This window comes from Chroicocephalus ridibundus, chromosome 2 (assembly GCF_963924245.1).
Source record: "Chroicocephalus ridibundus chromosome 2, bChrRid1.1, whole genome shotgun sequence".
Classification (NCBI taxonomy): domain Eukaryota; kingdom Metazoa; phylum Chordata; class Aves; order Charadriiformes; family Laridae; genus Chroicocephalus; species Chroicocephalus ridibundus.
The window spans coordinates 63932065-63958492 of NC_086285.1; the positions used below are offsets into that span (position 1 = coordinate 63932065).

The 26428-nt window shown below is 52.7% G+C and overlaps 1 protein-coding gene and 1 long non-coding RNA gene across 3 annotated transcripts; one reads left to right on the plus strand and one right to left on the minus strand.

Annotated features, from left to right (window-relative positions):
* On the minus strand, positions 1-23148 carry LOC134510695 (uncharacterized). The gene is made up of 3 exons (XR_010069688.1): positions 22960-23148; positions 15407-15691; positions 1-87 (listed from the first exon to the last, which is right to left on the minus strand). It is a non-coding gene; the product is annotated as an uncharacterized LOC134510695 (long non-coding RNA).
* LOC134510692 (sentrin-specific protease 2-like) lies at positions 8440-11454 on the plus strand. 2 transcript variants are annotated; one of them, XR_010069687.1, is made up of 4 exons: positions 8440-8511; positions 9619-9703; positions 10430-10525; positions 10967-11454. XR_010069687.1 is itself a non-coding variant. In XM_063323947.1 (3 exons), exons 1-3 carry the CDS (start codon positions 9587-9589, stop codon positions 11027-11029), a joined length of 276 nt encoding a protein of 91 aa, XP_063180017.1. In that variant the 5' UTR covers positions 9423-9586; the 3' UTR covers positions 11030-11454. The 2 variants fall into 2 exon arrangements, 1 of the variants encoding a protein (XP_063180017.1); XM_063323947.1 differs by lacking the exon at positions 8440-8511 and having other exon boundaries at positions 9423-9703.
* Positions 23149-26428: the final 3280 nt, after the last annotated feature.

A 26428-nucleotide genomic window follows, 5' to 3' on the forward strand; every position in this document is an offset into this window, starting at 1 on the left:
GTTCCTTTGAGGCTGCAAGTAATGAAGAAGTGGCATGATCCTGGAAAATGTGGTAGACTGAAGAGGGAGGTTTCAACGAATGATGATCTGGAAACAAAAACGTGGATGTTTAAAAACTGGACAATGTTGTAAAGTCCAAAAGAGCGGAATGGATCTAAGCCAGCCGTTTAATTTTCTGGTTTAGATACACATCTATTTCTTCTCAGATCACAGGTGTCCCGCTTCCACATCCATCTTAACGTAATAGAGCAAAGATTGTTCTAAAAATATAGCAAATAGATGAAGACTTCAGTCATTTGCTTGTGCTCATGTAATTTCTCTACTGATTTCTTCCAAGCTTATTAACTTCTAAAAACCAAAAAGGGGTACGGGGTATGTTTGTGGGCAAGATCCTCCCTGCTGCTTCCCTCCAGTTGTGCATTTCTGGTGTCCTTCTCGGTATCAGACCACCCGTATTTCAACAAGGTTCCTTCTGTCTTGCCTGATCCCGCCAAGAGGGTTACGTTTTATGAACAGAAGGATTTTTCCCCAAAGGAAGAACAGCCTTAGTTTTGGGGTTTGGCCCTTCTTTAATCTGGCTTTGTCTAACTCTTTTACAAAGAGTTGAAGGCTGCTTACAGCTCTATTAATACATGAACTCAGAACTCATGTCTGTGGATTGTTTTCTTTTGAAGGTAATAACGCGTTGAGGTTAAATTTGTTGTTTGTAACCTAAATTAGTTCTGAGGATTTGCACTGCCCTTTGCAGGGTTAATATGTGAGGTGGCCATAGTTTAGGACACCTCCTCAAATAATTTGACGGAGGAGAATACGGCCTTGATTCTCTTGCTCCTGCAATTCACTGAAAATCTGCTTTATCCTGCGAGTTGTGTCCCACCCCGTCCCCACAGTGTTGGATGGTAGGCAATTGTAAATAGTTCAACTTGAAGTTGTTTGGCAGTGGTTTAAGCACGATTCCATGTTGGTTTAGCAAATGAATTTCGGAATGCTTAATCTGGAATGCCCATTAGGCTGAATATTCAGGTTTAAGAGATGCTACAAAGATAAACCAGGTGATTTTTGAAAAAAATCCGGTACTGCGGTGTCATGAGTGAGCATTCTTGATCATAATTGACACAAAATTTAGAACTGTTTGGTTTTAGGAAAAAATAGAATTCTGCTGCTGCTGAACTTGAAATGTTCTTTAATCTCTTGAAAGAAAGAAAACCTTCTAGTGTGGTCAAACCAAGCGTTTAGGCAACGGGACTGAAGTTAAGCTTTATACTGATTAAAAAAAAGTCTACCATGCTAATTAGGTTCTGTCATTACCAAAGATGATTGCAAGTAAATAATAGAGTAGAGGGGGTGTTATTTTAGACCAGTGTCTGAGTGTGTTACACAGAATTGCATTTTCGGCCGGTGGAAAATGATGATTTGTTTGGAAGTGTGAAGCCTGCATATGTAATGACACTTGTGCCGGTGCGTGTATATATGCATATATATGCACCACGCAGCAGGGGAGGGAGCAGAGCCCATCTCCAGGAGCGCTGACCACCTCTCTGGTGACACCGGGAGGACAGAGCAGGGTCTCCGCACGCCTCCCCCAAACCCATCCTCCCAGCCCAGATCAGATGTGGACCAGACACTGCAGCCGGGCTTCGGTGAGATGATGTGCCACCCCCACGCAAGCCCCTGCCACGGCAATGGTGGCGGGAAGCTGAGGGACCCCTGCCCGGCACTCCTAGTCCTTCTCAGTCCACAAAGTGGTGGTGATGGCGGTGTCCCTTCTGAGCTGAGTGACAAACACCACCGCGACAGCCCGTGGAGAAGGAGGAACGTCTGGGAGGGGTTGGTGGGCAGGGGAGAAGACGGGCAGGAATTCAGATGTGCCCTGCTCAGCTCAGGCAGGAGCCGAGTTCACGGTCTGCGATTTTACACCCCGAGTAAGACCGCCCAGACCCATGCTTGGCCACGAGATGGAGTCTGCCTCCTGGAGTGCCCGTTTTGGGGTGGGAAGCAGGGACAAGCTGCGAGGTGCCTTTAGGTGCCAACTGGCTAAACACACATGAGCCATAAGGCAGCTGTGGTGACAAACTGACTAATATCCAGGGGGATGAAAGCGGGGAGAAGAACAGGGACGGAAAGAGACACGCACACAGAGCCAAAAGAAACAAGAACCGTGACGAAAAGAGACTCTACCTGGTCACAACATCTGCCTGAGATGGCTCTGGGCAGCAAACATCTACCCATTTGACACCTGCACAGAAAAGCAGCAGTATTAGAAAAATAAGTCAACTTGCAATTTTACTTTTCAAGTAAAAACAAGTACAGAAGCCAGAGTTTTCTAAGGTAGATGAAACCTCAGAAAAATCAGGCACATTAAAGACTTCTGTAACGTGCAATACCTGTCCTTCTCTTTTTTGCCTCAGTCTCGGCAGGATCGTCCGCAGGTGCACAAGTGCTGAGGAAAGAACACACAGAACCGCGGGTTGAAACTTCCTTCAGCTTCTACCAGGTTGACTCCCCTTCACAGGACCCAAACTTCCAAAGTTACTTTCCAGAGCCCAAAGGTTTCCCCCTCCGGCGAAAGGCCCTCGGGCGGCGCGGGGCGGCAGGCGGCGGCGAGGAAGGTGCCAAGGGCCTCCAGCAGCCATCGGGACACACGGCCCGCGCCGGCACGCGTTTGGTTTTTGATGTTTAGAGATCACAACAGTCTCCACACCAAACACCACGCACAAAGGAATCCGTTTGGGACAAAACCTTTGGACGGGCACCGCAGTCACACTGATCCTGCCATCACTGTCAGGTACTTTTCCAGCACACACAAAGCCATTCACACAGGTGTTTTAAAATCATTTAACAGCATTAAAATCCCTGTCCTGGTGAGGACAAGGAAGTGGTGTTACCAGGAAGCACAGAGGAGCTGCTTTAGAATAACAAACACAGTTCCCAGAGAAGATTTCTCTGCTTTTTCTGAGAATTGTCCTGTGGTGGGTTCTGCTGCAGGGTGGGAGAAACTGCGGCTGGGGGGACATGCCTGGCAGAGGAATCCTGCAGCCCCAGGGCTGGCTCCACACCTGTGCCCAGGGTAGGGGGTCCCAAGGCAGGAGAGAAGCCTCAGCATCACCCTGTGCCACAGGGCAGCTGTACGAGTCTCACGTGGGCCACATCTGCCTTGGGGGCAGGGAAGATCCCTTCCCCAAAAGACCATCCTTCCCCCTTTCCTAGAATATTGTCCGGTGGGTTCAGCGCTCTGGCTTTCTCTCCGCTGTGGACAGAAACAGGAGCGCTGCAGGTGAGCTTTGGCTTCACAGAGCTAAACCGAGAAAAACCTTGCATTTTTCCTTATTCAGGAACTCAAACAAACGCCCTGCGCCCCCTCCAGCTCTCGGCTGCAGGATTCAGCCTGCCTGCAAGCCCTCCGCCACATCCACTTCTGCATCCAGCGCTCAGGCATCTTCCTTGGCCAGAGCCCTGAAGCAGAAGTGAAGCGGCAATTAAGTTCCTAAAGGAACGAGGAAGGTCGTTTTCATTAAACCAGACCCCACCATCACTTAAGACTCCCTGCAGGCATAAAAAGCTAGTGGGACCTCCTGTGACAAGGGCTGCCCCAAACGGCCATTCCTGCCCTGAGCCCTTCCATCTGCCCCCTTTGCTCCTCTTAAGACTTAAAAACTTGTTTTCACGCCTCATGCGTCTCTCCAGGAGAGAAAAGTCTCTCCGGGACGAGGCTGCAGCAACACGTGCACATTTCCACCCCAGAGGCAACAGCTGATAAACCATTAGGAAGCACTGCATTAAAAAAAAAAAAACCTGGACAGCGGGGCAGGGCAAGGGATTGCCCCCGAGAGCCAGCCGAGGCCACCAGGAGCCAGCCCAGCACTCGCCAGCCTGCTTGCCAGCCCCACAGCGGCCGCTTTAGCCGGGCTCCCTGCAGCGGGCCCTTGGCCGCCGCTACATCACGGTTCGTCACCATGGTCGAACGCCGCGTCCGCGTCCCTAGTTGCACCGCTGCCATGGCGGAGCCGGGCGCAGGCACCGCAGCTCCCCAGCGGATGGGCAAAAAGCGGTGGCTGCGCTACCTCGATAGCGCTGGGTAAGCCCGGCAGTGCCATTCCCTCACCGCCGGGGAGCACAGGAGGCAGCAGGGGGCGCGCAAGGACCCGTGATGCCCGCCTCCGTCCTGCGGGAGGCGGAAGGGCTTCTCCAGCCTCTGGGTCCTCCGTGGGGCCCCTCCGGCCTCCGACGGGCCCCCCGGGCCTCTGTGGGTCCCTCGCGAGGTCCCTCCGGCCTCTGTTGGGCCCCTCCGGCCGCCCCTCCGGCCTCTGCGGGGCCTCTCCCTAAAGGGAAACGGGCCCGTCCCCCTCCACGGCCGTCCAGGGCTCGGCTCGGGGCTTTCTGGGAGGGAAAGCTCCCCGCCTGGCCGGGGGCGGGCCGGCACAGGCCCGGCCCAAGCGGGGAGGAGGCGGCGGAGGGCTGGGCGGCCGTTCCCGCCGCCTGCCCGTCCCTCCCCTCCATTTCGCAGGGGCGGGGGCGCTCCCCGGCAGCCAATAGGGAGGCGGTGCCGGGCGCGCGTGCCGGGCGCCCTTCCGCCGCGTGCCGGCGCGGGCCGTGTGTCCCGATGGCTGCTGGGGGCCCTCGGCGCCCTCCTCGCCGCCGCCCGCCGCCCCGCGCCGCCCGAGGGCCTTTCGCCGGAGGGGGAAACCTTTGGGCTCTGGAAAGTAACTTTGGAAGTTTGGGTCCTGTGAAGGGGAGTCAGCCTGGTAGAAGCTGAAGGAAGTTTCAACCCGCGGTTCTGTGTGTTCTTTCCTCAGCACTTGTGCACCTGCGGACGATCCTGCCGAGACTGAGGCAAAAAAGAGAAGGACAGGTATTGCACGTTACAGAAGTCTTTAATGTGCCTGATTTTTCTGAGGTTTCATCTACCTTAGAAAACTCTGGCTTCTGTACTTGTTTTTACTTGAAAAGTAAAATTGCAAGTTGACTTATTTTTCTAATACTGCTGCTTTTCTGTGCAGGTGTCAAATGGGTAGATGTTTGCTGCCCAGAGCCATCTCAGGCAGATGTTGTGACCAGGTAGAGTCTCTTTTCGTCACGGTTCTTGTTTCTTTTGGCTCTGTGTGCGTGTCTCTTTCCGTCCCTGTTCTTCTCCCCGCTTTAAAGCCTGGCGCTCTCTTTAGCTGTGCGGCACTGTTGTGTGCTTAAATTGTCAGTGGTTCACCTAAGCTCGAGGGGAGAGAAGGAAAGAAAGGAACTGGGAGAGTAGGATGGGTTCAAGTAACAGGAACACTTTCTTGCCTTTTTTTGTGGCTTTAACTACCAAGGGAAGTCATTTGACAAAGCTTGTGATGCCTACTCTTACCATGCTGGACTGAAAGTGGAGAATACCGTGAGAGTCTGTTGTAGGTCTCCCTCCTGGAAAAGGTCTCCCTGCCCTTGTCTTTGGTGACAAGGCAACTTCTTGGTTTTGAAGAAGGCACGTGTATACGGACAACTTTAATGTCTGTGTATGTGTTTGCTCTTCAGAGTCTGCGTGGTTTTACTGGTAATCCTCTCCAAATGGGGACAGTCACTCTCTTGACTAGCCTACAGAAGGCAAGTAAATATCCTGTAGGTGTCCCATTTGTAGTTCCCTGTGCTGGTCTGAGTTTCCGTAAGCTAACTCTATGTGGCTGCAGGTAGAGTTGCAGGCGTTCATGTTATACCTTGCAGTATAAGCCCTAGCACGCAGCCTTTATCCCCAGTAGATCCCAGAGCACTTGACAGAGGAAGTGCTGGTTGCTTCCCTGTTTTCCAAAGAATGAAACTGATCAAGAGAAACCAAAGGAGTCTTGCACAGGGAGGTGGGAATGAATTTACAAAGCCTCCAGCGCTTCATTCTATCCCAGTCTTGCTGCTCCGAAAGAATCGTGCTGGAAGCTGAGAGGATGTTGTCACAGGGGTGCAACCGAGGCTCCAGTCAGCAGGAGCCTTGAAAAAGCATTTCTTATCCCAAAGGTGAATTCTTGAGAATTCCGTGGGACAGTACAGGTACACAGCTCACTGCTCTCTCTCTTTCTCTCTCCCTCTCCTCGCAGGGGCTCCCCACCAGCAGAAGATACTCCGCAACAGGATGGACCAGCGAAACAAGCGGTACCTCTGTCACCTGGTGAGGCCAAAAAGTCACCTGCCTGTGATGTGGAAGAAAAGAAACTGCCAAGGCTGCAGAAAAGAGCAGGCGGCTTTACTCCGCTCACAGAGGTACCGTAGCTGACAGGCTGTTGGACAAAACTGAAGGCTGTGAAACAGCTGCAAGGAACCCCATTTGTTATAGGTGGTTCTTCAGGCTTTTTGAAATCTGAAGAACTGGGGTTTAACCTGTTAGGGAGTGTCTGCGGCTGTGACTTCCCAGTGCAAAGGTCAGCACTAAAGCTGGTTTGAAGGATTTACAGGATTTAAGCATCTTATGCTCCACGCACTCCTTCAGTTGTGCTCTAACCTAAGGGTTTGTGGGGCTTCTGTTACTTGGGCAAAAATGAGTCCAGGTTTAGCAGCAGTCTCCCAGAGCAGTGCTGATTCCTACAGTTATATGGGATCTGCCTCTCAACCTGTCCTACCATGAAGATAGAACTTGTAATAGAAGCTTTTACTGCTCCGTGGTGTTGCCTTGCTTGTGGGGGACCTGAGCATCCTGCGTGCGTACGTCCTCAGGATCTCACCGAGCCGTGGATGCGCACTGGGCATGGTTGCGCTGCATGTAGCAGTGGTCACAGGAGTTCACTTAGTTACGCTATGCAACAGGGAGGGGGAGTTCAGGTTCCCCTGCTTGTCTGAATTTTGGCTGCTCTTATTCTTGGGAGTTGCCATCTAATTGAGTGCCCCCTTTTTTGCCTACAGAGGATTGACTTGGAAAGGGCTAGCAAGTCCAGAGTTTACCACGTCTGCGGGGTGATGCTCAGTACAAGGAAAACCAGGGGTTTTCTTATCCTGCTAGCCCACCTTCAACCGAGAAGAAGATGCTCTTGCAGTTCAGAGTATTTTATACTAGCAGACCTAGTGGTTTATTTGCATTCCTTAGGCAGACTTAGATGGAAACGTCCAAATTACAACCAGTTGCATGCACAGCCTGGACTCCCGATTGCCTGACTGCAGTGTAGCTGCCTCAGTTTCTCCCTTTGCTGGTGCTTCAGGTCCCTTGAAGTTCCCCCACCCTCACATTCTTTCAGGCTCCTGACTCAGCTGCCTTGGCATGGAGAATGCCTGCTGCGGTTGGCTTAAACCTCAGCGTTGCGAGGGCTGCAGCACCACATGGGAAAGGCGTTTGATGTGTGTTTGCCAGTCCCCGCGTTTTATCTCAGCTTCCTTGGTGAAAACAAATTGAGGCAAACCTGGCCCCCAAAGTTCCAAGTTAGGATGCTGAAACCAACCAAGCAACAAAAAGGGGCGATTGCTAACCTAGCCGAAAGCCAGCAAAGGCAGTTGCTCTGTCACCTGAGCTTCATTTCCAGGCCGTGTTTGAGTTGAAAGCTGCCCACAGGTTGGCATGCTGGATGCTCTGTTTCACAAGTCCTTCCCCATTTAATTGTTCATTTCAGGCCATGGAGAGAGAGGTCATTGCTGCATTAGGCAAAGGTGAGCCGGATGAGGTCATGAGCAGTGCCTTCAAACTAAGGGTCACGCGCCAGGACATCCGCACCCTAAGGAACCTTTGCTGGCTAAACGATGAGGTAAAAGGAGCTGCAGCACAGGGATCTTCTAAGGGAGCGTTTATTTCAAAATACCCCTTCAGGGTGTACAGAAGTCTTTGCAAAGTTATTTGATGAGCTGCACTGCAGAGCCCAGAAATCTCTGCACAGTTCTTATTTTAGGTACTGAAGGGTCCAGTGCTTCTGGCAGTTCCTTTACTTGTCTTGTGCAGCTTCCAGGAGTTAGTCTAGGTTCTTGGAGTGGGTGGCAGGTGTTTTTACCAAAGTGCAGTTTGATAAACAACTGTAACCAAGTGCGAAATTCTCACAACAAAAGCTGACAGCTGAGGCTGGAGTTCTCTCAGCTGCGTACTTCAGGATGGCCAGAAAAGAGACGTTGCTGTGTTTTTCATTTGGTAAGCTAGTGTCTTATTTTACATCTCAAGCTTCCTCTTTATGGTACAGGTCATTAATTTCTACATGGGCCTTGTGATGGAAAGAAGTAAGAAAGAAGGATATCCATCAGTCCACGCTTTTAGTTCATTCTTTTATGAAAAACTTACTTCTGGGGGCTACGAAGCCGTAGGAAGATGGACCAGGCGCGTGGATCTCTTCCACAAGGACATCATCTTAGTGCCCATTAACTTGCATTTGCACTGGACACTAGCGGTGAGTCAAACGGGCTTGTTATTTAGAGTTGGGTGGGGAGAAAAAGCCAGCAAGAAAAATCATTGAGGTTTGTGCAGCACAAGGTTGTGCTTTGTCTAACAGTCACCTTTTAATAACAGGTCATCGACACCAGAAAGAAGACGGTCAAATACTACGACTCTCTGGGACAAGAAGGGGACAAGATTTGTGAGACTTTGCTGTAAGTAACTGCTCAGTCACTGCTGTTGTGTTGTGAATTAGGAGAAGGGTTTTGGATTTTGCCCCTGTGACACGGCTGCAAGTTTTCCCATTTGTTGTAGAAAACAAAGCAGGATTCGCTTGCTGCGAGTTGTCTGACAGTGACTCCTTATCTGGTCTCACGTCGTCCCCTCCACCCAGTGTCTTGGATGCCTGGCTTCTGCCACCTTCCCCCTATATCCCAGACAAAGACATGGTAGCCCCGTGGCACAGGGGCACCAACTGCGTTAGTGATTGATAAAACCGGGCTGTTGACGAAAGGGAAACGTTTCAGGGAAGAAGTGTTTCAATATGCCACTGGATGTTCTTTGTCATTCTGACATTCTCGCTCAAGACAGGTACCGTGTAGCAAGCTTTTCCAGCTGTGTCGGCTGGCACGCACACCTCTCCAATGGAACGGGGACAGGTTTTCCTGTTGTGCCAGCAGGCATCCTTAGAAGTCTCTGCCACTGATGCAGAAGGAGTAAAAACCCTTAATGCAACAGCTTTGTAGCCCAAGAGCAAGGAGAGCGGCCCCACAGAGAGAAACCAAGCGTTGGTTTAGTGCGGTGCTCTCCTGACCAGTTAACAGCAGCTGCCTGGGAAAGGGTGTAAGAACAGGTCTGCATCCGGTCCTTTTTTCCAGCAAGTGGTGGCCTGGAAACTTCCTCGGCCAGAGGTACTGGCCCAAAAGCTTTTGTATTTGTTCTTCCGGAGGTGCACGCAGTCTGTGGGATTCAGGCACAGGGTGGAATGACGACATGAGGGTTCCTCGCTTGGTTTTTCTGTTCTTCCTCTGAAAACATGTGATTTGGGGTTTTTTGACCTCTACTAAGCAATGAACTTAGGCTTTTGTGGAAGCCTCTGTTGGAACTGTCGGTCTCATTGCTGGTCACTAGCTCACAGCCTCTCGCAGTGTTTGTAAATTTAAGATTTGGATTTTTCCTCCCAATGCCTTAAATCAGCTGCTGTGAGGATCCTCTGACACTTTACTCTCCTGCCATTCGTCTTCCTGGGATCTTTCAGCAGCTCTTTTTTTCTCGGCCTAAATTACAGCGATGAAAAGTGATTTTTCTTTTGTTTTAAACAGCAAATACCTGCAAGAAGAAAGCCGCGAAAAAAGAAAGGTGAAGCTGAATGCTTCAGAGTGGACTATTCACAGCATGGAGCCACACGTAAGCGAACACTACTTGCACTTGAAATGTGAACTAGAACTCCTTGTCGCAGAGCTCTTAACGCTTTCTCATAAGGCCAGGACTTTAGAGAACAGCCATAAGCATCTTCTTATGGCACCACATCGGGCTGCAAGAGGACCAGGAAACCAGGCTGGGATGAAATCTTTGAGCAGTGCCTCTCCTTGCCGGCTGAATACTTTCTTCGTTTTTTGGGTTTCTTTTGTTTTTTGTTTTTTTTTTTTAATTCCTCTGCCACGTGAAGGTGAATTTGGCTTTGCCCCCATTTCACAAGTCCAATTTGAAGTCTCTTTAGCAGTTGTCAGAGCACGTAGGCTTCTGGTTTGCAGCCCAAATCCTGGCACGTGACAAAGCAAGGGGTTGAGCTGATGTTTCTCAACAACTTAATAATGCAGCACCTAAAGACTCGATTTAAGGAACGTCACTTCAGAAAGACACAGTACAAACCTCAAGACACCTTGCAGGGAGGAAGCCTGCTGTCCCTTATCAGCCTGCGAGGAATTTGGATTGTAACATCCGAGCGCAGGAAGCCGAGGGGAGGGATGATGTGCAGTTCCTGGGGTGTGTTCCTTGTGTTGGGGAGCGGTTATTGGGGATGGTGCAAGTTCAGGAGTGTCTGGTTAGGGTATTTTTGGTAATGGGTGCTACTTCCAAGTTGCTTTTCCTTGAAAATAGAGGCAAATTCTCCATCTTCTTTGCATTTGTTAGGAAATCCCTCAGCAATCGAATGGAAGCGACTGCGGCGTGTTTACCTGCAAATACGCAGATTACATCTGCAGAGACAGACCGATGACCTTTACACAGGTGAGTGAAGGTTCTAAAGAGCTCCAGCCTCTTCCGCACAGAGCCAAGAGCCAGGGAAGGTACGCAGCGGCTGAGGTGTCTGCTCCCAGTGAGATTCCTCTTGGGGGAGATACCGCAGCCAGTGGGTTTGTGGGATCTGGCCTTTGGATCTTTGGGAGAAATGGGTCTCAGCCTCTGACCAATGAAGACACTGGTTCTTTTCCAAGGCAGTGCTCTTCTGTGAAAGTGCTTGTAAGCTGTTGTGTAGTCAAGGAGATCTGGTTTTGGTGGCATGTCACCCTCTTAGGAGCTGTGTGGGTGAATGCCAGGCTGTACCCGAAGGGCAAGTGTTGGCAGTTCTTAAAAGGAACTTCACAGTAAAGAATTAACTGGGTGTTTATGGGTATTTTGTGTCTCTTTCTGCCATGAGGTGTATTTAATGGAGTTTTCTTTTCTTTTCAGACCCACATGCCTTACTTCCGTAAGAAGATGGTGTGGGAAATACTCCACCAAGAGCTGCTGTGAGACCCGCACTACAGGAGTAACCCTGGGCTCACCTTCGGGTGACCAGCATTTCTTGTAGTTACTTTTCTAATACCTTATTGGTATTAGAAATTTTTCTCTGTAGGTTAAGAAAACAGTTTTTCTCTGTAGGTTAAGAAGTAGTGGTTAAGATTGTTCTTTTCCCCCCATCCCCGCCTGCCCCTATTTTGGAGACAGTAACTCTCTTTGAAATTAGCTAACACACCTTAAGTGCAAGCTGGAAAGGTTGGTGTCTCCTGGCCAAGGGAAGGTTAAGAACAAATGCTGAGAACCTCCATCACAGAGAGGGCTGCTCACACCTTGCAGTGCATGTGGCCACCTTATGGACAAATGGGACTCATCTGGTGGTGGTCACAGTGCCTGAGCTGAACTTCTCTCACAGCACACGTGGTCACGTTATGGACAAATGGGACTCATCTGGTGGTGGCAACAGTTGTGTGAGCTGAACTTATCCCAACAACAAGGTGCTGAACTGCTGTTTCCTCCAAGAGAGTTTTCTTCTGTTTCTGGAATAATCTACCATCTACTTGATGCCTACAAGTGGATTTGTGATGACCATCAGAAGAAAGCATTTACCATCTTTTGATTTGGGAGAGAAACCCCTGTGGTTGGGGTTGGTTTGGTCTTTTTCTGTCTCCAGGGAGTTTTATAATGTGAAAGGAGAAGTATTTATTTATTTTTATTAAAATAAATATTTAAATTATTTGAAGAGCCTTCCTGGAATAAAACTTGATCTGGTAATGAGAGTGATTTTTTTTTTTTTTTTTTTTGTCATTGAAAAATAGGTTGACATATCAATGTGGGTTTTAGCTCACTCACAGTCTCTGGAGGAAGACGACTCTGGCCAGGCTGGGTATCAGAGCACCAAAACCTCCAAGGGATTGTCCCAAAATCCTGAAGGGACAACCAGGACGTTGTTCAGCAGCGAGAATCCCAGTAACAGCCAAGTAGGAGATTATTGCTGCTCTGCCGCAGGCGCTGCCTCCAGGCGTCTGCCCAATGAAGAGCTTGTGTCGATCCTCGCTCTGTTACGCTCAGACCCAGCTAGATCAGTTTAAACATGGTGTTTCCCCCTTTCTTTCATATTTTCCCCCCTCCTCTAGCTTACACTCCAGAGCTGGAGTGGGATTTCAGGTCTTTCACTGACCATCGCAGAGGAAAAATTGCCCAATATCTCGTTTGGAAGCCCCGTGTTGGAACGCTTGTATAAATAACTGTGTGGTGTTGTTTCTGTAATGGCAGTTACCATCATGGGAGGCGATTCCTGCCCGCTGATGCGGTCTCTCCTCTCCTCAGCTTTGGGGGAAAGATGCTGATTTTGGGGCCATGCCCTCTGTTGCCGTGGGTGGGATCAGCCTTCCCGGTGCTGCTCCTCGCCTGAAGGTCTGCTCTCCTGGGCCGGCTGACGCGGTGGTTTGGCTGTGGTGTGGGTCAGCAGCCACATCGCTCTCTGCTTTCAAACTGATGAGCTTAATCCGTCCCCAAATCAGAGGTGGTTCTCCAAAGGAAGAAGTATTACAAAGGCAAGGTGTTGTGGTTTGTCCCTCCAGGAGATGCTTCATCTTCCCGGGATCCCTGAGGACGTGGAAGATTTTAGCTGTTTATTACCGCTAGGACCTGGTGGCTGAATGCTCGAAGTGTCCTCTCCCCTTCCCTTCGGTTCTCGCTGTCTGGGGGCTGCAGTTTTGAGGCTGACCCTGTGCTCTGCTGATTACAAAAGCAGAATTAGTTTTCTGGGGGGAAAACCCCAACCAACAAGAAAAGAAGGCCTGCAGAGGGGCAGGTGGTGTAATGACATTACCCAGGTCCTCCTGGGACATCCCAGTTAAGCAGAGGGGGCTCAGGTGTGTGATGGAAGGAGCAGGGTGATGCTGCTGTGAACACCTTCCCTGGTGCCTTCTCTGTCCTCTCCGCGACCCGCCAAGGACTTGTGTGGAGTAAACCCCGTCCGGGGACACCTGCTGCTGGTCACTTGGCAGCGCTTGTAGCTGCTGAAAGCCTCTGTGTCTGAGGGGGTGGGGAAATTGTACGCGTAGCAGCCAGCGTCCCCTCTGTCTCCATGGCTCTGGCCCTTCAGCTGGGGCTCGTGTCCTTGTGCCCCAAGGCGGTTCTCTGAGAGCAGCCCCTGGGGGGCAACAGCCTGTTCACACTGTGCTCTGCATGAGCAGTTGTGTGGGAGCTGGGCCTCGCTTCTCCTTAGGAAATGGCCTTTTGGAGGTGACGAGCTTGCTCTTTCCCATGGTGATGGGCGAGTGCGTGTGCAGTGTGAGTAATGCCCTGCTGCCCTCGGCAGGGTTGTGGGGGGACACACATCATTGGGCTTCGCACACTTGTGACGCTGCCGAGAGTTGGGGGTGTTCATCCTGGAGAAGAGAAGGCTCCGGGGAGACCTTAGAGCCCCTTCTAGTCCCTAAAGGGGCTCCAGGAGAGCTGGGAAAGACTCTGGATCAGGGAGGGGAGCCATGGGATGAGAGGGAACAATTTCAAACTGAAAGAGGGGAGATTTAGATCAGATACGAGGAAGCAATTCTTTGCGGTGAGGGTGGTGAGACGCTGGAAGAGGTTGCCCGGGGAGGTTGTGGATGCCCCATCCCTGGAGGTGTTCAAGGCCAGGTTGGACGGGGCTTTGAGTAACCTGGTCTGGTGGAAGTTGTCCCTGCCCGTGACAGCAGAGTTGGAACTAGGTGATCATTAAGTTCCCTTTCCTCTTGGAAAAACACACAGACGTCTGCCCCTTGGAGAAGCCTCACTTTGCCCTAAGACAGTGCACGCAAACAAGAAACTGCACTCTTCAAACAGCTACAAAAAACAGTCCCAAAACTCCTTGTCCCTCCTCACATCCTTCCCTGCCCCACCAGTTTGACTTTTTCTCTTGGAGAGGCAACAAGAACCCTTACAGACGCTTTGACGCAAACGTAGAAATGGCAAAAGCTGACAGAAAAGTGCAAAACACGTGCTAAGGCAACCAAGAAAGCTTGGAAACAAAGCCAAGGCTCCCAAGGGTTATGTTCTGGGCTCGTCCCAAGCAGGCGCAGCTGGCAACTTGGAAACCTGCCATCCTCATGCCCTCGGTTGCCTGACGGAAGGCTCCAAAACCAAAGTGCGCAGGCAACTCGTACCGAAACCCAGCAAAAGGATCGAGAGCGGCTGCCTAGCAAAGGCAAGTTTCTGGGGCGGAAGAAAATACAGGAGGCAGAATGCAACACAAACCCCAACAAGAGCTGCAGGGCATCTCCACAGTTGAAAGGCATCTCTTGAGAGAAGGCAGCTGTCAACAGCTGTCTGTTCCCCCTCCTTCCTGCCAAGAGGAAGAAAGGAAAGAGAGGAAGGAAGGAAGGAGGAGGGAGACAGGGAAGGGAAGAAGAGGAAGGAAATCAGGCTCACCCATTGCAAAGCTATAGCCATCCATGCTGAAGGGAGCACTGTAAGAGATGGACTGCAAATTCCCCGACGAGGGGCAGAAGGCCCTCCAAGCCTTCAATGGAAGGCCTCAAACACCCACAAGGAAAGAAATAATGCAGGCCTGACCTTCAAAGAACTCAGAAGGCTAACGCTTCTGGCCCCTGAAAGTGTGGAAGACCTGTCTTGTGAAGACAGGACGGCTCTGCCACAGAGCTTGCTAGTTCTCTGTTCTCAAGGCCATTGTGTCCAAGAAGTGACCTTGGCTTCATTAGCCACCAAATGCATAGGAAAGCACACACCCCCGCATATGCTAATGAAGATTAGAGACATCACGCTCAAAATGTAGGACTATGGCACTCCTCTCTCCACCCAAATCATGCTACACATCACCTGGGAGAAGGGAGAAACCTGACACAAGGCTGTCCTTGGCAAGGGGGGTGGACCATGCTAATGCAGCAGACATCAAAGGGGAAAATAAGTGCCCCTAGCGGGGAACAAAGAAGAAACAACAGAAGAAGGTACTGCCTGTCAAGATTCTTCCCAAGAAAGAACACCATACCTGGCAAGATTTTTCCAAGAAAGAAGAAGATTATGCCTGGGAAGATTCCCTGAAAAAGACGCTGCAACCAGCACTGGCCATCTCTTCATCTCTGGCTTTTGCTCTGGCTTTGCCTTTCTCTATCCCCCACTTTCTCTTTGCTCTTAGAGTTCTTAAGCAACCACCTTAAGGACCACCTTCAGTACCGCTTGCTATAAGTTCTCCTATACCTGGTGCTAAGGAAAACAATGCATACCTCACCATTTGCCAGCATTTCTCATATACCTAACCAATTCTCTGGACTTGTTAAGACCTATACTAATCATTTGGGGCAGCTAATAAATGGTTCTAGATGGACCTTGAGATTTACCTCACCTTAGTCCGCACTGTTGGCAATTTACAAACCTGAAGTCACTTACCCTGCCTCCTTCCTGGGAGTGGCACGTGACAAGCACGCCAGCATTTGGGAAATCCTTCCTTTCTGCTCCTTGGCTCTGCCATCATCCTCACAGCTTGTCCCTTCAGCAGCAGCCTTGCTCTCCCCGCTGGAAGCAGGGCGCTCCATGTCACTCTTAGCTGCAGGCCATTTGATGGGCTTCCACTGCCAGGCAGGACCAACAGAGACTGGGAGGCAGTTCTGGGGGCTGCACTTCACTGCCACGCAGAGCAAGCCATGGATGTCATTTCTAGACCAGCTGGGCATCCTTTGAGATGAAAAGCACAGGGGGAGTTGGAAAGAGTTACTCTGAGAGGAATGAAACCAAGGATCCATCCAATCTGCCATCCTCCAACAGACACGCTACAGCAAGTGCTGAAAAAGCAGCCACCTAGAACCAACAAATAGGCAACACCCCCTTCCTGGCCCTGGGCCCTCTCTTCCTGCCCTGCAATGGAAAAAAGCTCATCAGTTATTTTCATTTCTCTCAGCGAGACTGAAAGCTTTTCACTGCACTTTCCACCCAACTCCTTGCCCCAGCAGCAACTGGGAAAATCACCTGCACAAATCAAGCACATCACAGACAAAGGCTCCAGAGACTGCAGGTGCTCTAAAGACTTCTCTAGGAAATGCTTCAATGGATCACGCTTAGAGAAAACCTTGACCACGGCAGCTCTCAAATGCTTTTGCAAAACTTCCCTGACAACCTCCAAAGGTTTGCACAGACGTTCAGCTACCAACTGCCTTTCAAGTCAAGAAAGCCCACTCAAGGCAGCAGGCTTCCAGACATCCATTCCACACACCTCCTAGAGCTCAGGGGCCACCACTGCTCTGGCAACCACCTGCTGGGCAAGCACACCTAAACATGGGCCTCTGCACACACCCACCTGCCCACCTCTCCTCCTGCCTTTCACAGACAGCTCTGCAGCACCACAGAAGAAGGAAGCAAGTACATTCAAGAGCTCCTTACACTCAAGGTGTGCTTTGAAAACATTGGCCAGATGTTTTGCACAAGGCCACCGACCACAATCAAGGGAGCTCTTGCTTTTTTCCAGAGAAAGAGAGAGGGCGCGGGGGTGGGCTGGGGGGTGAAGAGATCAAGAAATGAGCAGCCACAGAAATGACACTATTTTCTCCTTTCGAAACAATTGGTCCAGGCCAGGGATGGAGAGCACTGCTGGGGGAGACACCTGGGATGTTTCTCTTTCCAGGTGGCACTTGTGAAGAAGGATTGCTTTACAGCTGGTGAAGAACATCATTTCCAGTTTCAAGCAACAACTTCTGGCAAGTGCAACAGGGGAAAAGAGGAACTGGGCTTTCCAGGCTACATCTGGCCTGCAATTCCGCCGCCATGCTCTGCCCTTTTGCAAAAGGACACAGTGCAAACGGCAGAAAATGGCCCTCCTGTGGCCACCGTGGCCTTGAGGGGACCCCAGGCCTGGCAGGAGGAGGGGGCTGGAGCCCAGGGCACACAAGGGCAGCTGCAGGACAGTCCTGCTGCCCCAGGAAAAGCCTTGCTCTCCGGCAAGCAAAAGGGGCCTTCAGGGCCTCCTGGGCCGCCCTCATCAGCAAACTTGCTGAGGCTGCACTCTAGCCCTTCCTCCAGGTCATTGAGGAAGAGATTGAACAGGCCGTTGGTGACGTCACTGGCCTGCCGTTAGGCAAGCAGGCACCTCTGCGGCTGGCCCACGGCTCGCTCAGCAGACAGAGCTTCTCAATCCAAGCCCGCTTGGGAGAGGAGGAGGCGGCAAAGAGGGACGAGTGCCCACACTGGGTGGGACGAGTGCCCACATTGGGTGGGACGAGTGCCCACACTGGGTGGGCCCAGCCACAAGAGGCTCCTTGGAAGCCCCGAGGATGCCCAAACACACCCACAAGCGCAAGTGGCTGGACACCAGCAGCAGCAGCCATGGCGGGCAAGTCGAGCCCATGGAGGTCGACCCGCCGCACAAGAGGGACAAGGTAGAGCCCATGGAGGTCGACCTGCCGCAGACCAGGGACGAGGGAGAGCCCATGGAAGTCGATGCCCCCACAGACGACCAAGAGCCCATGGAGGTGGATCCATCTCCCGCAGCGATGATGGGGCACACCTCCACCACGGCCAGGCTGCCTCCAGCAGCACTGTGCCCAAAGCGCCACAGGACCCCTGTGGGCTCTCAGGGACCCTCCACAAAGCCACGGCCCAGCAAGCGGCACCAGTCCCACAGATGACACTAACCGTAAGTGGGCCATCCACACTGCCACGCGGCAGGCTCAGCAGCAAGATCAGACGGCTCTCAAGCTGCTGAGGAGCCCTGCTTTCCCTTTCCCCTAGACCCTGCCCCTCACCAAGGGGGGCTATCTCCTCTGCCCTCATGCCTGGGCAAGAGGAAAGGAGAGGGAGAAGGAGAGGGGCTGCCGTCTTCTGCCCAGGAGCCCCACAGCACCAGCAGGAGACCTTGCTGCTCCCTACAACTCCCCGAGAGGAGCTTGGAGCCAGCTGGCTCTCGCTTCTCTTCTCCCAAGTCACCAGGGATAGGACAACAAAGAAAACGGCCTTCAGTTGCACCAGGGCAGCTTTAGATGGGCTAGTAGCAAAGATTTCCTCACCAAAAGGCTTGACAAGCACTGGAACAGCCTGCCCAGGGAAAGCCTTGCATCACCATCCCCGCAGGCATTTCAAAGACCTGGAGATGTGCTGCTCAGGGACACGCTTTAGTTGTGGACTCGGCAGTGCCAGGCTAACCGCTGGCCTCCACCACCTTCCATTGCTTTTTCAACCTCAACCGTTCTATGCTTTCTGTTTCAGAGCTGTGGGGAAGAGGTGAGGAGAGGGGCTGCCATCTTCACACCAGCAGCCCCATAGTACCAGCAGCAGTCCCTTGGAGATGGCTGGAGATGGATAGAGAGTGCCGCAGACCATCGCAGACCACCAGAGATGACCTGACACTGGTGCTGTCCGGTGGTCTGCGGTGGTCTTGCACTGGAAACCACTGGAGTCCGCTGGAAACTGCCAGAGTCCATCTGGAGACCACCAGACATCGTTGGAGACCGCCAGAGACCTCCAGACACTGTTGGAGACCACTGGAGACCCTCACAGACCACTGCAGACCACCACAGCCTCTCGGACTCCCCTGCAGCGCCACCCAGGTTATTGGGGCCTGGACTTGGCAGCGTTTCACCCTGAGGATGAGAAAGCCAGTGCGGGGTGGCTGTCCTCAGCTAGCCCTCGCCTCAGCTAACCAATGGGTGGCTGAAGAAGAAGCCAGACCCACCCTGGCTGTGCCCACACAATAGCAACAGGGCACCAAAGATGCCCCAGCCCTGGAAACATTCAAGATGCACACACAGCTCTTCCTTTGCGCAAGCACAAGAGTTCTGCACTGACACAAGGAAGTTTGGGCAAGGCTGTCCAAGAAACCACTCAAAAAACAATGAAAACCAACCAAAAACAACCAAACACAGTTTAAAAGCCAAGAACAAACCCAAGAAAAAGCAGGAGCCCTTGCCATTGCACAACTTCCTCCAAAGCATCCCCGCCAAGCTCCTCGTCAGCCACCTCTACCAGGACGGGATGCCAGCATCTACCCATGCAGAAGAGGTGGCACCACTTCCCGAGGGCTGGTGGTGGGAGGATGGGAAAGAAGGGCCCGTGCAACCCTGCGCTATCAACAAAAGAAGGGTTTATTGGTGGGAGATGTTGCAGGCGACCCTGCAGGATGTCCACAGAGTTTTTCTTCTCCCACCTAAGTTTGGCTGCAGAGGCTCGGCTGCCCGTAGGGAGCTGGCCCGGTGGCTCCTGCGAGGCCGTTGGTGCCATCTCATGGAAGGAGTCAGGGTGTGCTGCTGTCGTGCCACATCATCCCTCTGCAGCTCCATCCACTTCCATGGCTTCCTCCATGTCTCCAGGTTAGTCCACCTCCATGGGTTCTTCTTGATCTTGAGGTCGAGCCGCTGCCACGGGCACCACGCTGCTCCCTGCTGTATTGGCAGACGTTAGCCACACGCCACGCCTTGGTGGATTGACACGCGTGGCCTGCGCATTGTTCTTCAATGCTGCCAGGTGATGCCCATGCCTGGGTCTCACACCATTCCCTGGCAGGCAGACGCGCTTGGGCTGCACCCCTTTACCTGCTGGGCCTAAAGCCAGGCACTGCATGCCGTGGATGGCAGAAGCCAGGAGGATGGGGCTCAAGCCATGAGAGGTGATCTTGTTCCTCCTCCTCCTCCTGCGCTGATTGCGCTTCCTGCTCCTGGCAGGTGCCTTCCTCCTCCGCACTTGCAGGGCGCAGCTCTGGGGCGTCCCACGCCAAGGTGGGCAGCCAGCCGCCTTGCTCCTCTTCCTTCCAGCCATGCTTGGCATGGGAGGGCCAGGAAGCTCAGCAAACTGGGGGCCACCTGCATAGGCCCCTGCTTTTATAGCTCCCCAGCAACAGGCAGTGAGGTGGCTGGTGACATCAGGAGGCCACTGTGATGTCGATTGTGACTCATGCCTGTGGCCAAATACGGCAGGTTGGGGCATGGGGGGCCTGTGGCCTGAAACGTGCCCAAAGGTTGGCAGAAGGATGAGGGTCCATGGCGCTGAGGGCCCCTTCCCTGGGGCTTGCTGCGCTCTCCCATCATGCTTGCCCAGGAGAAAGGCTGTCCCTTGCAGACAGGGACCACCCTCCAGCTCCCCTCATCACCCGTGGCCTCCAGCCCCCTCCTCGTCCCACACATTCACAGAAGGAGAAAGCTTGGAAGGCACCTCTGGAGATCAACTAGTCCAACCCCCCTGCCAAAGCACGTTCAACTAGAGCAGCTTGCACAGGAACACATCCAGGCGGGTTTTGAGGGTCTCCAGACAAGGAGGCTCCACCACCTCCCTCGGCAGCCTCTTCCAGTGCTCTGACACCCTCAAAGTAAAGAAGTTCCTCCTCATGTATACATGGAACTTCCTGTGCTCAAGTCTCTGCCCGTGACCCCTTGTCCTCTCACTGGGCACCACTCAAAAGAGCCTGGCCCCGTCCTCCTGGCAACCCGCCCTTCAACTATTTAGAAGCGTTGAAAAGATCCCCCCTCAGTCCTCTTTTTTCCAGACTAAAAAGACACAAATCCCTCAGCCTTTCTTCTAAGAGACATGGTCCAGTCTCCTCATCAACTTTGTAGCCCTTTGCTGTACCCTCTCCAGCGGCTCCCTGTCCTTCTGCAACCGGCGAGCCCAGAACTGGACACACCACCCCAGATGCGGCCTCACCAGGGCAGAGTAGAGGGGGAACATGACCTCCCGCCATCTGCTTGCCACGCTCTTCTGGATGCACCCCAGCATGCCATCGGCCTCCTTGGACACAAGGGCACATTGCTGCCTCATGGTCATCCTCTTGTCCACCAGGACTCCCACGTCTCTTTCCACACAGCTGCTCTCCATCAGCTCAGCCCCTAACCTCTACTCGTACGGGGGATTATCCCTCCCCAGGGACAGCACCCTACACTTGCCCTTCTTCAATTTCAGAACGTTTCTCTCCGCCCAGCTCTCCAGCCTGTCCAGGGCTCGCTGGATGGCGCCACAGCCTTCTGCTGTGTCAGCCACCCCTCCCACTTTTGGATCATCAGCAAACTTGCTGAGGCTGCACTCTAGCCCTTCCTCCAGGTCAGTGAGGAAGAGATTGAACAGGACTGCGCCCACTACTGACCCCTGGGGAACACCACTTCTCGCTGACCTCCAACTAGACTCTGTGCCCCCCATCGCGACCCTCCGAGCTCTAGCTTTCAACGACTTTTCAAGCCACCCCACTGTCCGTTCATCTAACCCACACTTCCTAAGTTTCCTTAAGAGGATGCCGTGGGAGAACGTGGCAAAAGGACCCCCTATTACAACTCTTGATTCCATCAAAGCGATCCTAAGACTCTTCACAGACTTGTTTTACAATTGACAGAACCCTCTTGGCTTTGGCCATGTTATCACCTGCTACCATTCACTTCGGAGTATTTGCACATGCCAAGCCTGTAAGTGGGCCATTCTCACCGCCACGCGGCAGGCTCAGCAGCAAGATCAGAAGGCTCTCAAGCTGCTGAGGAGCCCTGCTTTCCCTTTCCCCTAGACCCTGCCCCTCACCAAGGGGGGACATCTCCTCTGCCCTCAGACCTGGGCAAGAGGAAAGGAGAGGGAGAGGGAGAGGGGCTGCCATCTTCTGCCCGGCAGCCCCACAGCACCAGCAGGAGACCTTGCTGCTCCCTACAACTGCCCGAGAGGAGCTTGGAGCCAGCTGGCTCTCGCTTCTCTTCTCCCAAGTCACCAGGGATAGGACAACAAAGAAAACGGCCTCCAGTTGCGCCAGGGCAGCTTTAGATGGGCTAGTAGCAAAGATTTCCTCACCAAAAGGCTTGACAAGCACTGGAACAGCCTGCCCAGGGAAAGCCTTGCATCACCATCCCGGCAGGCATTTCAAAGACCTGGAGATGCGCTGCTCAGGGACACGCTTTAGTTGTGGACTCGGCAGTGCCACGCTAACCGCTGGCCTCCATCAGCTTCCATTGCTTTTCCAACCTCAACCGTTCTATGCTTTCTGTTTCACAGCTGTGGGGAAGAGGCGAGGAGAGGGGCTGCCATCTTCACGCCAGCAGCCCCATAGTACCAGCAGCAGTCCCTTGGAGATGGCTGGAGACGGATGGAGAGTGCCACAGACCTGAGTGCAGAAAGGGACCTGCAATCTTAATCTCAGCCTTTGGGAGCTGCTCATGAACCTGGTGTGCAATCCTGAATGGTAAGGTCTTGCTTAAAACAACTCAGACGGAGAAGGGGACGGCCCCAAACACCCCCTGTCTATATGGATGCCAAGATACAGGCAGCAGAGCACAGCTGGGAGCAGCTTCTCACAGCACTGACAAGGCAGACCATCCACAGAAGCAAGTGAGCAGCGCTCCATGAAAACATTGCCAGGCTTTTGACCACACAAGAACTAGCATGGCACTCTTGGCAGAGATTGCTTACAGCAGTCCGCCCCTGCAACATCAAATGTCCTGCGGTAAGAACCAGACTCCAGAGATGCCACAGAAATCACCATCTCCACCCCTGGACCCAAGCAGATACAGGGCAAGTACCAACAGCAGGAATTCCCCCTGACCATCACTCTGCCCATCCACCACCAGCCACCCCACGGAAAGGGCCAGCTGGCCACCTCACCCATAGGCGTACAAACCAGGCAGACTCCTTTCACGTGCATTTTCAGGCAGAGCAGACAGAGAACACACAGCTCTCAAGCTAAAACACCACTCTGCAATCAAGAAAGAGCACAAAAAGCTCCCAGAAATTGAGAGTTTCATTTCACAGCCTGAAAAACCACACAGACTTTAGGGACAAAGACAAGGAGACCCTATAATCCACAGCAGGAGTGGTGCTTAGGCATTCCCCCTGCACCCTTTGCGCCAGGGACATTGCTCTTGTGCAGGCATAGAAACCTTCTCCCCTCCCCAAAAGCAGACTCACCCCACACACAGACACCTCTCCCAGACCTCCTTTCAAAGAAGGCTACCAGTGACGCACCTGCACAATTAGCCAGAGATGTCTCAGCACCTTACCATTACAGTCTGCTCGCAGTCAGAAGGACAGGTCGGGTTAGAAGCAACTAAGTACAGAATCCAAGTCCATCTCCAGGAAAACGCGCCATACATGGGCTTGTGGGCTGTCTGCTGAGGTCTTCTGATGAGACCTGCCTCTTTTGGGGCTTGCAAAGGTGCCGGTGCTCTCCGACGAACGACAAACTCCCACAAGGCTGAAAATCAAGACACAAGAACAAAACAGTTCACTTCATTGCCACAAGGTACACACTTCCCTGGTCAAAAGGCAGTACACAAAAGGGCAACTGCATTTCCGTGGCCAGCCTGGACCCAGTCACCACACTGCTCCTCTTGCTCTGGTTCCCTTCTAGATGACTTTCAAAAAACACTCCTCTCTATTCCACTCCTCATGGACAACCTTTCAAGAGAGAGGAACAGGAAAGCCACAGCAGCATTTTCTTATGGCACAAGAGCACAGGAACTCCTGAGCAACTACTGTCTGAAGAAACAGAAGCAGCTGCAATTCTAAACTTCAGTCCTCGGAGACAAAATCTGCTCTCCTGGGTCTGTGAGCACAAGTAGCAAGGAAGTCATGCAGAGCAACAATCACAGCAAGCCTCTCGCTTTGTTCATCGACAAACTCAATCCTTAGGCACAGTCAGAAATGATCAGCCTATTCGGATCACGTGCCTGGCCTCAAAAAGGAAACGTTTCTCCTCCAGACGCACACAAACTGAGCAAATAGAACCATCGGTAATGGTGCTGAGAGGGAGAGAGATTAGGACAGGGAGTTCCAAAGGGAGCACGGGGCAGCTTAACCTGCACAGGGACTGCCACTTCCCATCACACAAAGACCTTTGAAAAGCAGCATTTCCCTGGCACTTTCACCTTAAAAACGCTACATGCACATGAACACGTGCCTCCAGGAAGAGATTTCAGCCAAACATACATTTCCACCTCCCAGGTTTTTCCAGCGTGTTTAATGTTTCCACCATGTGAAGGATTGCAAAACAAGTTTTCCACAGAGCAGAGCAATCAAGAAACAAGAACTTCCTCCCACACCAATCACAAGCTTGTCGCCATCCTTAGTTGGTGAAACTGTGACCCAAGCACACTCGGACAAAGCACAAAAAACTTTCCTCATTTCACAAGGGCAAGGAAGTAGAATTGCTGTCACCTCAAAGGTACTCAAGGGCAATTTGTATCCATGAATGGTTACACATACATATCTGTAACATATGGTTACACACACATTAGCCATCTTTTTTCTCTTGGATTTCAAGGAAAGTAAAATGGGGTGGAAGCTGGCTTGCTTTCTAACATCTAGAGGGATGGACGGAATGGAGCCCAGGGAGACAGGCAGTCGGGGCAGAGCAGCCTGCGCAGGGAATCCTCCCAGTTTCACTTGGGCACAGCAAGGCCCTTGGAAAAACACACAGACACCTGCCCCTTTGACAAGCCTCACTTTGCCTTAAGACACTGCACACAAACAACAAACTGCACTCTTCAAACTGCTCCAACAACCAGTCCCAAAACTCCTCGTCCCTCCTCACATCCTTCCCTGCCCCAGCAGGGCATAAAACCCAATTAAAAGCCCAGGAAAGAGGAAAAAAAAAAAAAAAAAAAAAAAAAAAACAAGAGAAAAAAATTTAAAAAACAATTTTAAAATTATTTCTGCTCTCTTGAGTTTAGATCTAGCCAAAGTTAGTCTGCAGGAAGCCCTGCAAATTGCTAACTTATGTTTCTACATAGAACACGTACAATAGCAGCAGAAAGAATTCAATGGACTTGTGGATGCCTGCTGTGCCATACACTAATCGAAGAATGTCTCAGCGAGTACATTTGTCGTCCTTGCTCTCATAAGATCACCCACGGAATTCCCAATTCAGAGCACATCCTAACACTAACTCAAGAAGTGACAACATTTTTCTCTAAGCCTATTTCCGTAGGCTCCAGTTCACATCTCACTCACAACAGTGGACTTTAGGAAGACCTTTGCAGATGTCAATGAAGTACATAAAACTACTTGGAAAAAACAAACAGACAATTAGCATCTGAGAAAGATGTACAAAGGGCTATTTGCTCCTGTTTCTAATGAGAGAAGGAACAGAAAGGAAACTTCTCAGAACAAGCCACAGAAACATGCCCAGAAATATTGCTGTCAACAGAAGAAGACAGGAACAGACTTTGACACATCTTCTCCAACAGCAAGAGAATATGTTCATCTATCGAAGAATTGCTTGCTCAAGGGAAAATAATCCGTGCTAACAAAAGCAGGCAAAAGCATCGAGCGGGGGCACTTTTTTCATTTTTATGTGCTCAAGAGATGTCTACCTGAGAACGGGCTTTGTTTCCTCAGTCATTTCTCTTTGCCTTGACGTGAAAGCGACAAGTTCTTTGACAAATGGACCCAAACACCCTCCCATCCTCCACCCCCAGAGGAGCTACCTCTCAAGTACCATTTCCCCCTCGCATTAAGGGCTGTTTGGGAATAACTTACCGGCACAAGGCGAGCTGGCGCCGGGCAATGCCTGCAGCAATCCAAACCGTGCCGCCTGCAGCAAGGGAGGAGAAAGGAGCGGGGGGGAAGGCAAAACCCCGGCAAAGCAGAGGCTGTCACCCACCGCAGCAGCAGGCCCAGCGGAGCCGCGCTGCCTCCGGAGAAAAGCCGCTCCCGCCCCGGCCCCGACGCTCCCGCACCAGCTGCCCCAGAGGACGCCGCTGCCGGCGGCTCCGGGCCAGGCCGGGCCGGGGGTGCCCGGGGGCCGCGTTCCCCCTTCGGCCCCGCAGCCCAGGGCCGCCGCCTTCCCCCGCCTCTGCCCGTGGCCGCCGGCTGCCTGAGGGGGTGTCCGCTCCCCCGGCACCCTCGGGCGGTCCGTGCCTGCGGAGGGCCCGGCCGGCGGGCGGCTGGGCTCCCCCGAGGGGCGGCCGAGAGCCGGGGGGGGCCGGCGCTCCCCGGCGGTGGCTGACAGGGCCGGGAAGCCGCCGACGAGCTGCCCCTGAGCAGCGCCGGCCCCCGGCAGCGGCCGCTGGCGCGGCAAGGGCAGCGGGGGCTGCAGCCCCGACGGCCGCCCCAGCCGGCTGGTGGCCCCGCAAGCCCGCCCGGCAGCCCGAGGCCTGCGGAGAAGGAGGAGGGCTCGCTGGGCAGCGCTCTGGGCCTGGCGGAGAGCAGGCGAGGGCCGGGCTCGGCAGCGGCCTGCCCGGGGGCCGCCGCCCTCACAGGCCTTCGGGCGGGGAAGGTGCTGCCCGGGCGGGGGCTGCACAGGCCGCGCCGCCCCTCCCGAGCCTCCGCCTGTGGCCGCAGACAGGCCTCTGCTTTGTTCAGAACAGTATGCTCACTAAAATGTTGCTTGTTTCTTACCCACCTTCTGACTGTGTGAGAAAATAGCTCATTCCTGACCTTCTGACTGTGTGAGAAAACAGTTGGTCGCTGAGCAGATGTTACAGACAGTGATAATGAGGAGACAAACAGAAGTAGCTCGTCACCCAG

Excerpts from the sequence above, each read along its gene's own strand:
- LOC134510692 (XM_063323947.1), top strand. The coding sequence starts at position 9,587 with ATGAAAAGTGATTTTTCTTTTGTTTTAAACAGCAAATACCTGCAAGAA. Across the intron at positions 9,704-10,429 it reads TTCACAGCATGGAGCCACAC|GAAATCCCTCAGCAATCGAA; the intron begins GTAAGCGAACAC and ends TGCATTTGTTAG. Across the intron at positions 10,526-10,966 it reads GACCGATGACCTTTACACAG|ACCCACATGCCTTACTTCCG; the intron begins GTGAGTGAAGGT and ends TTTTCTTTTCAG.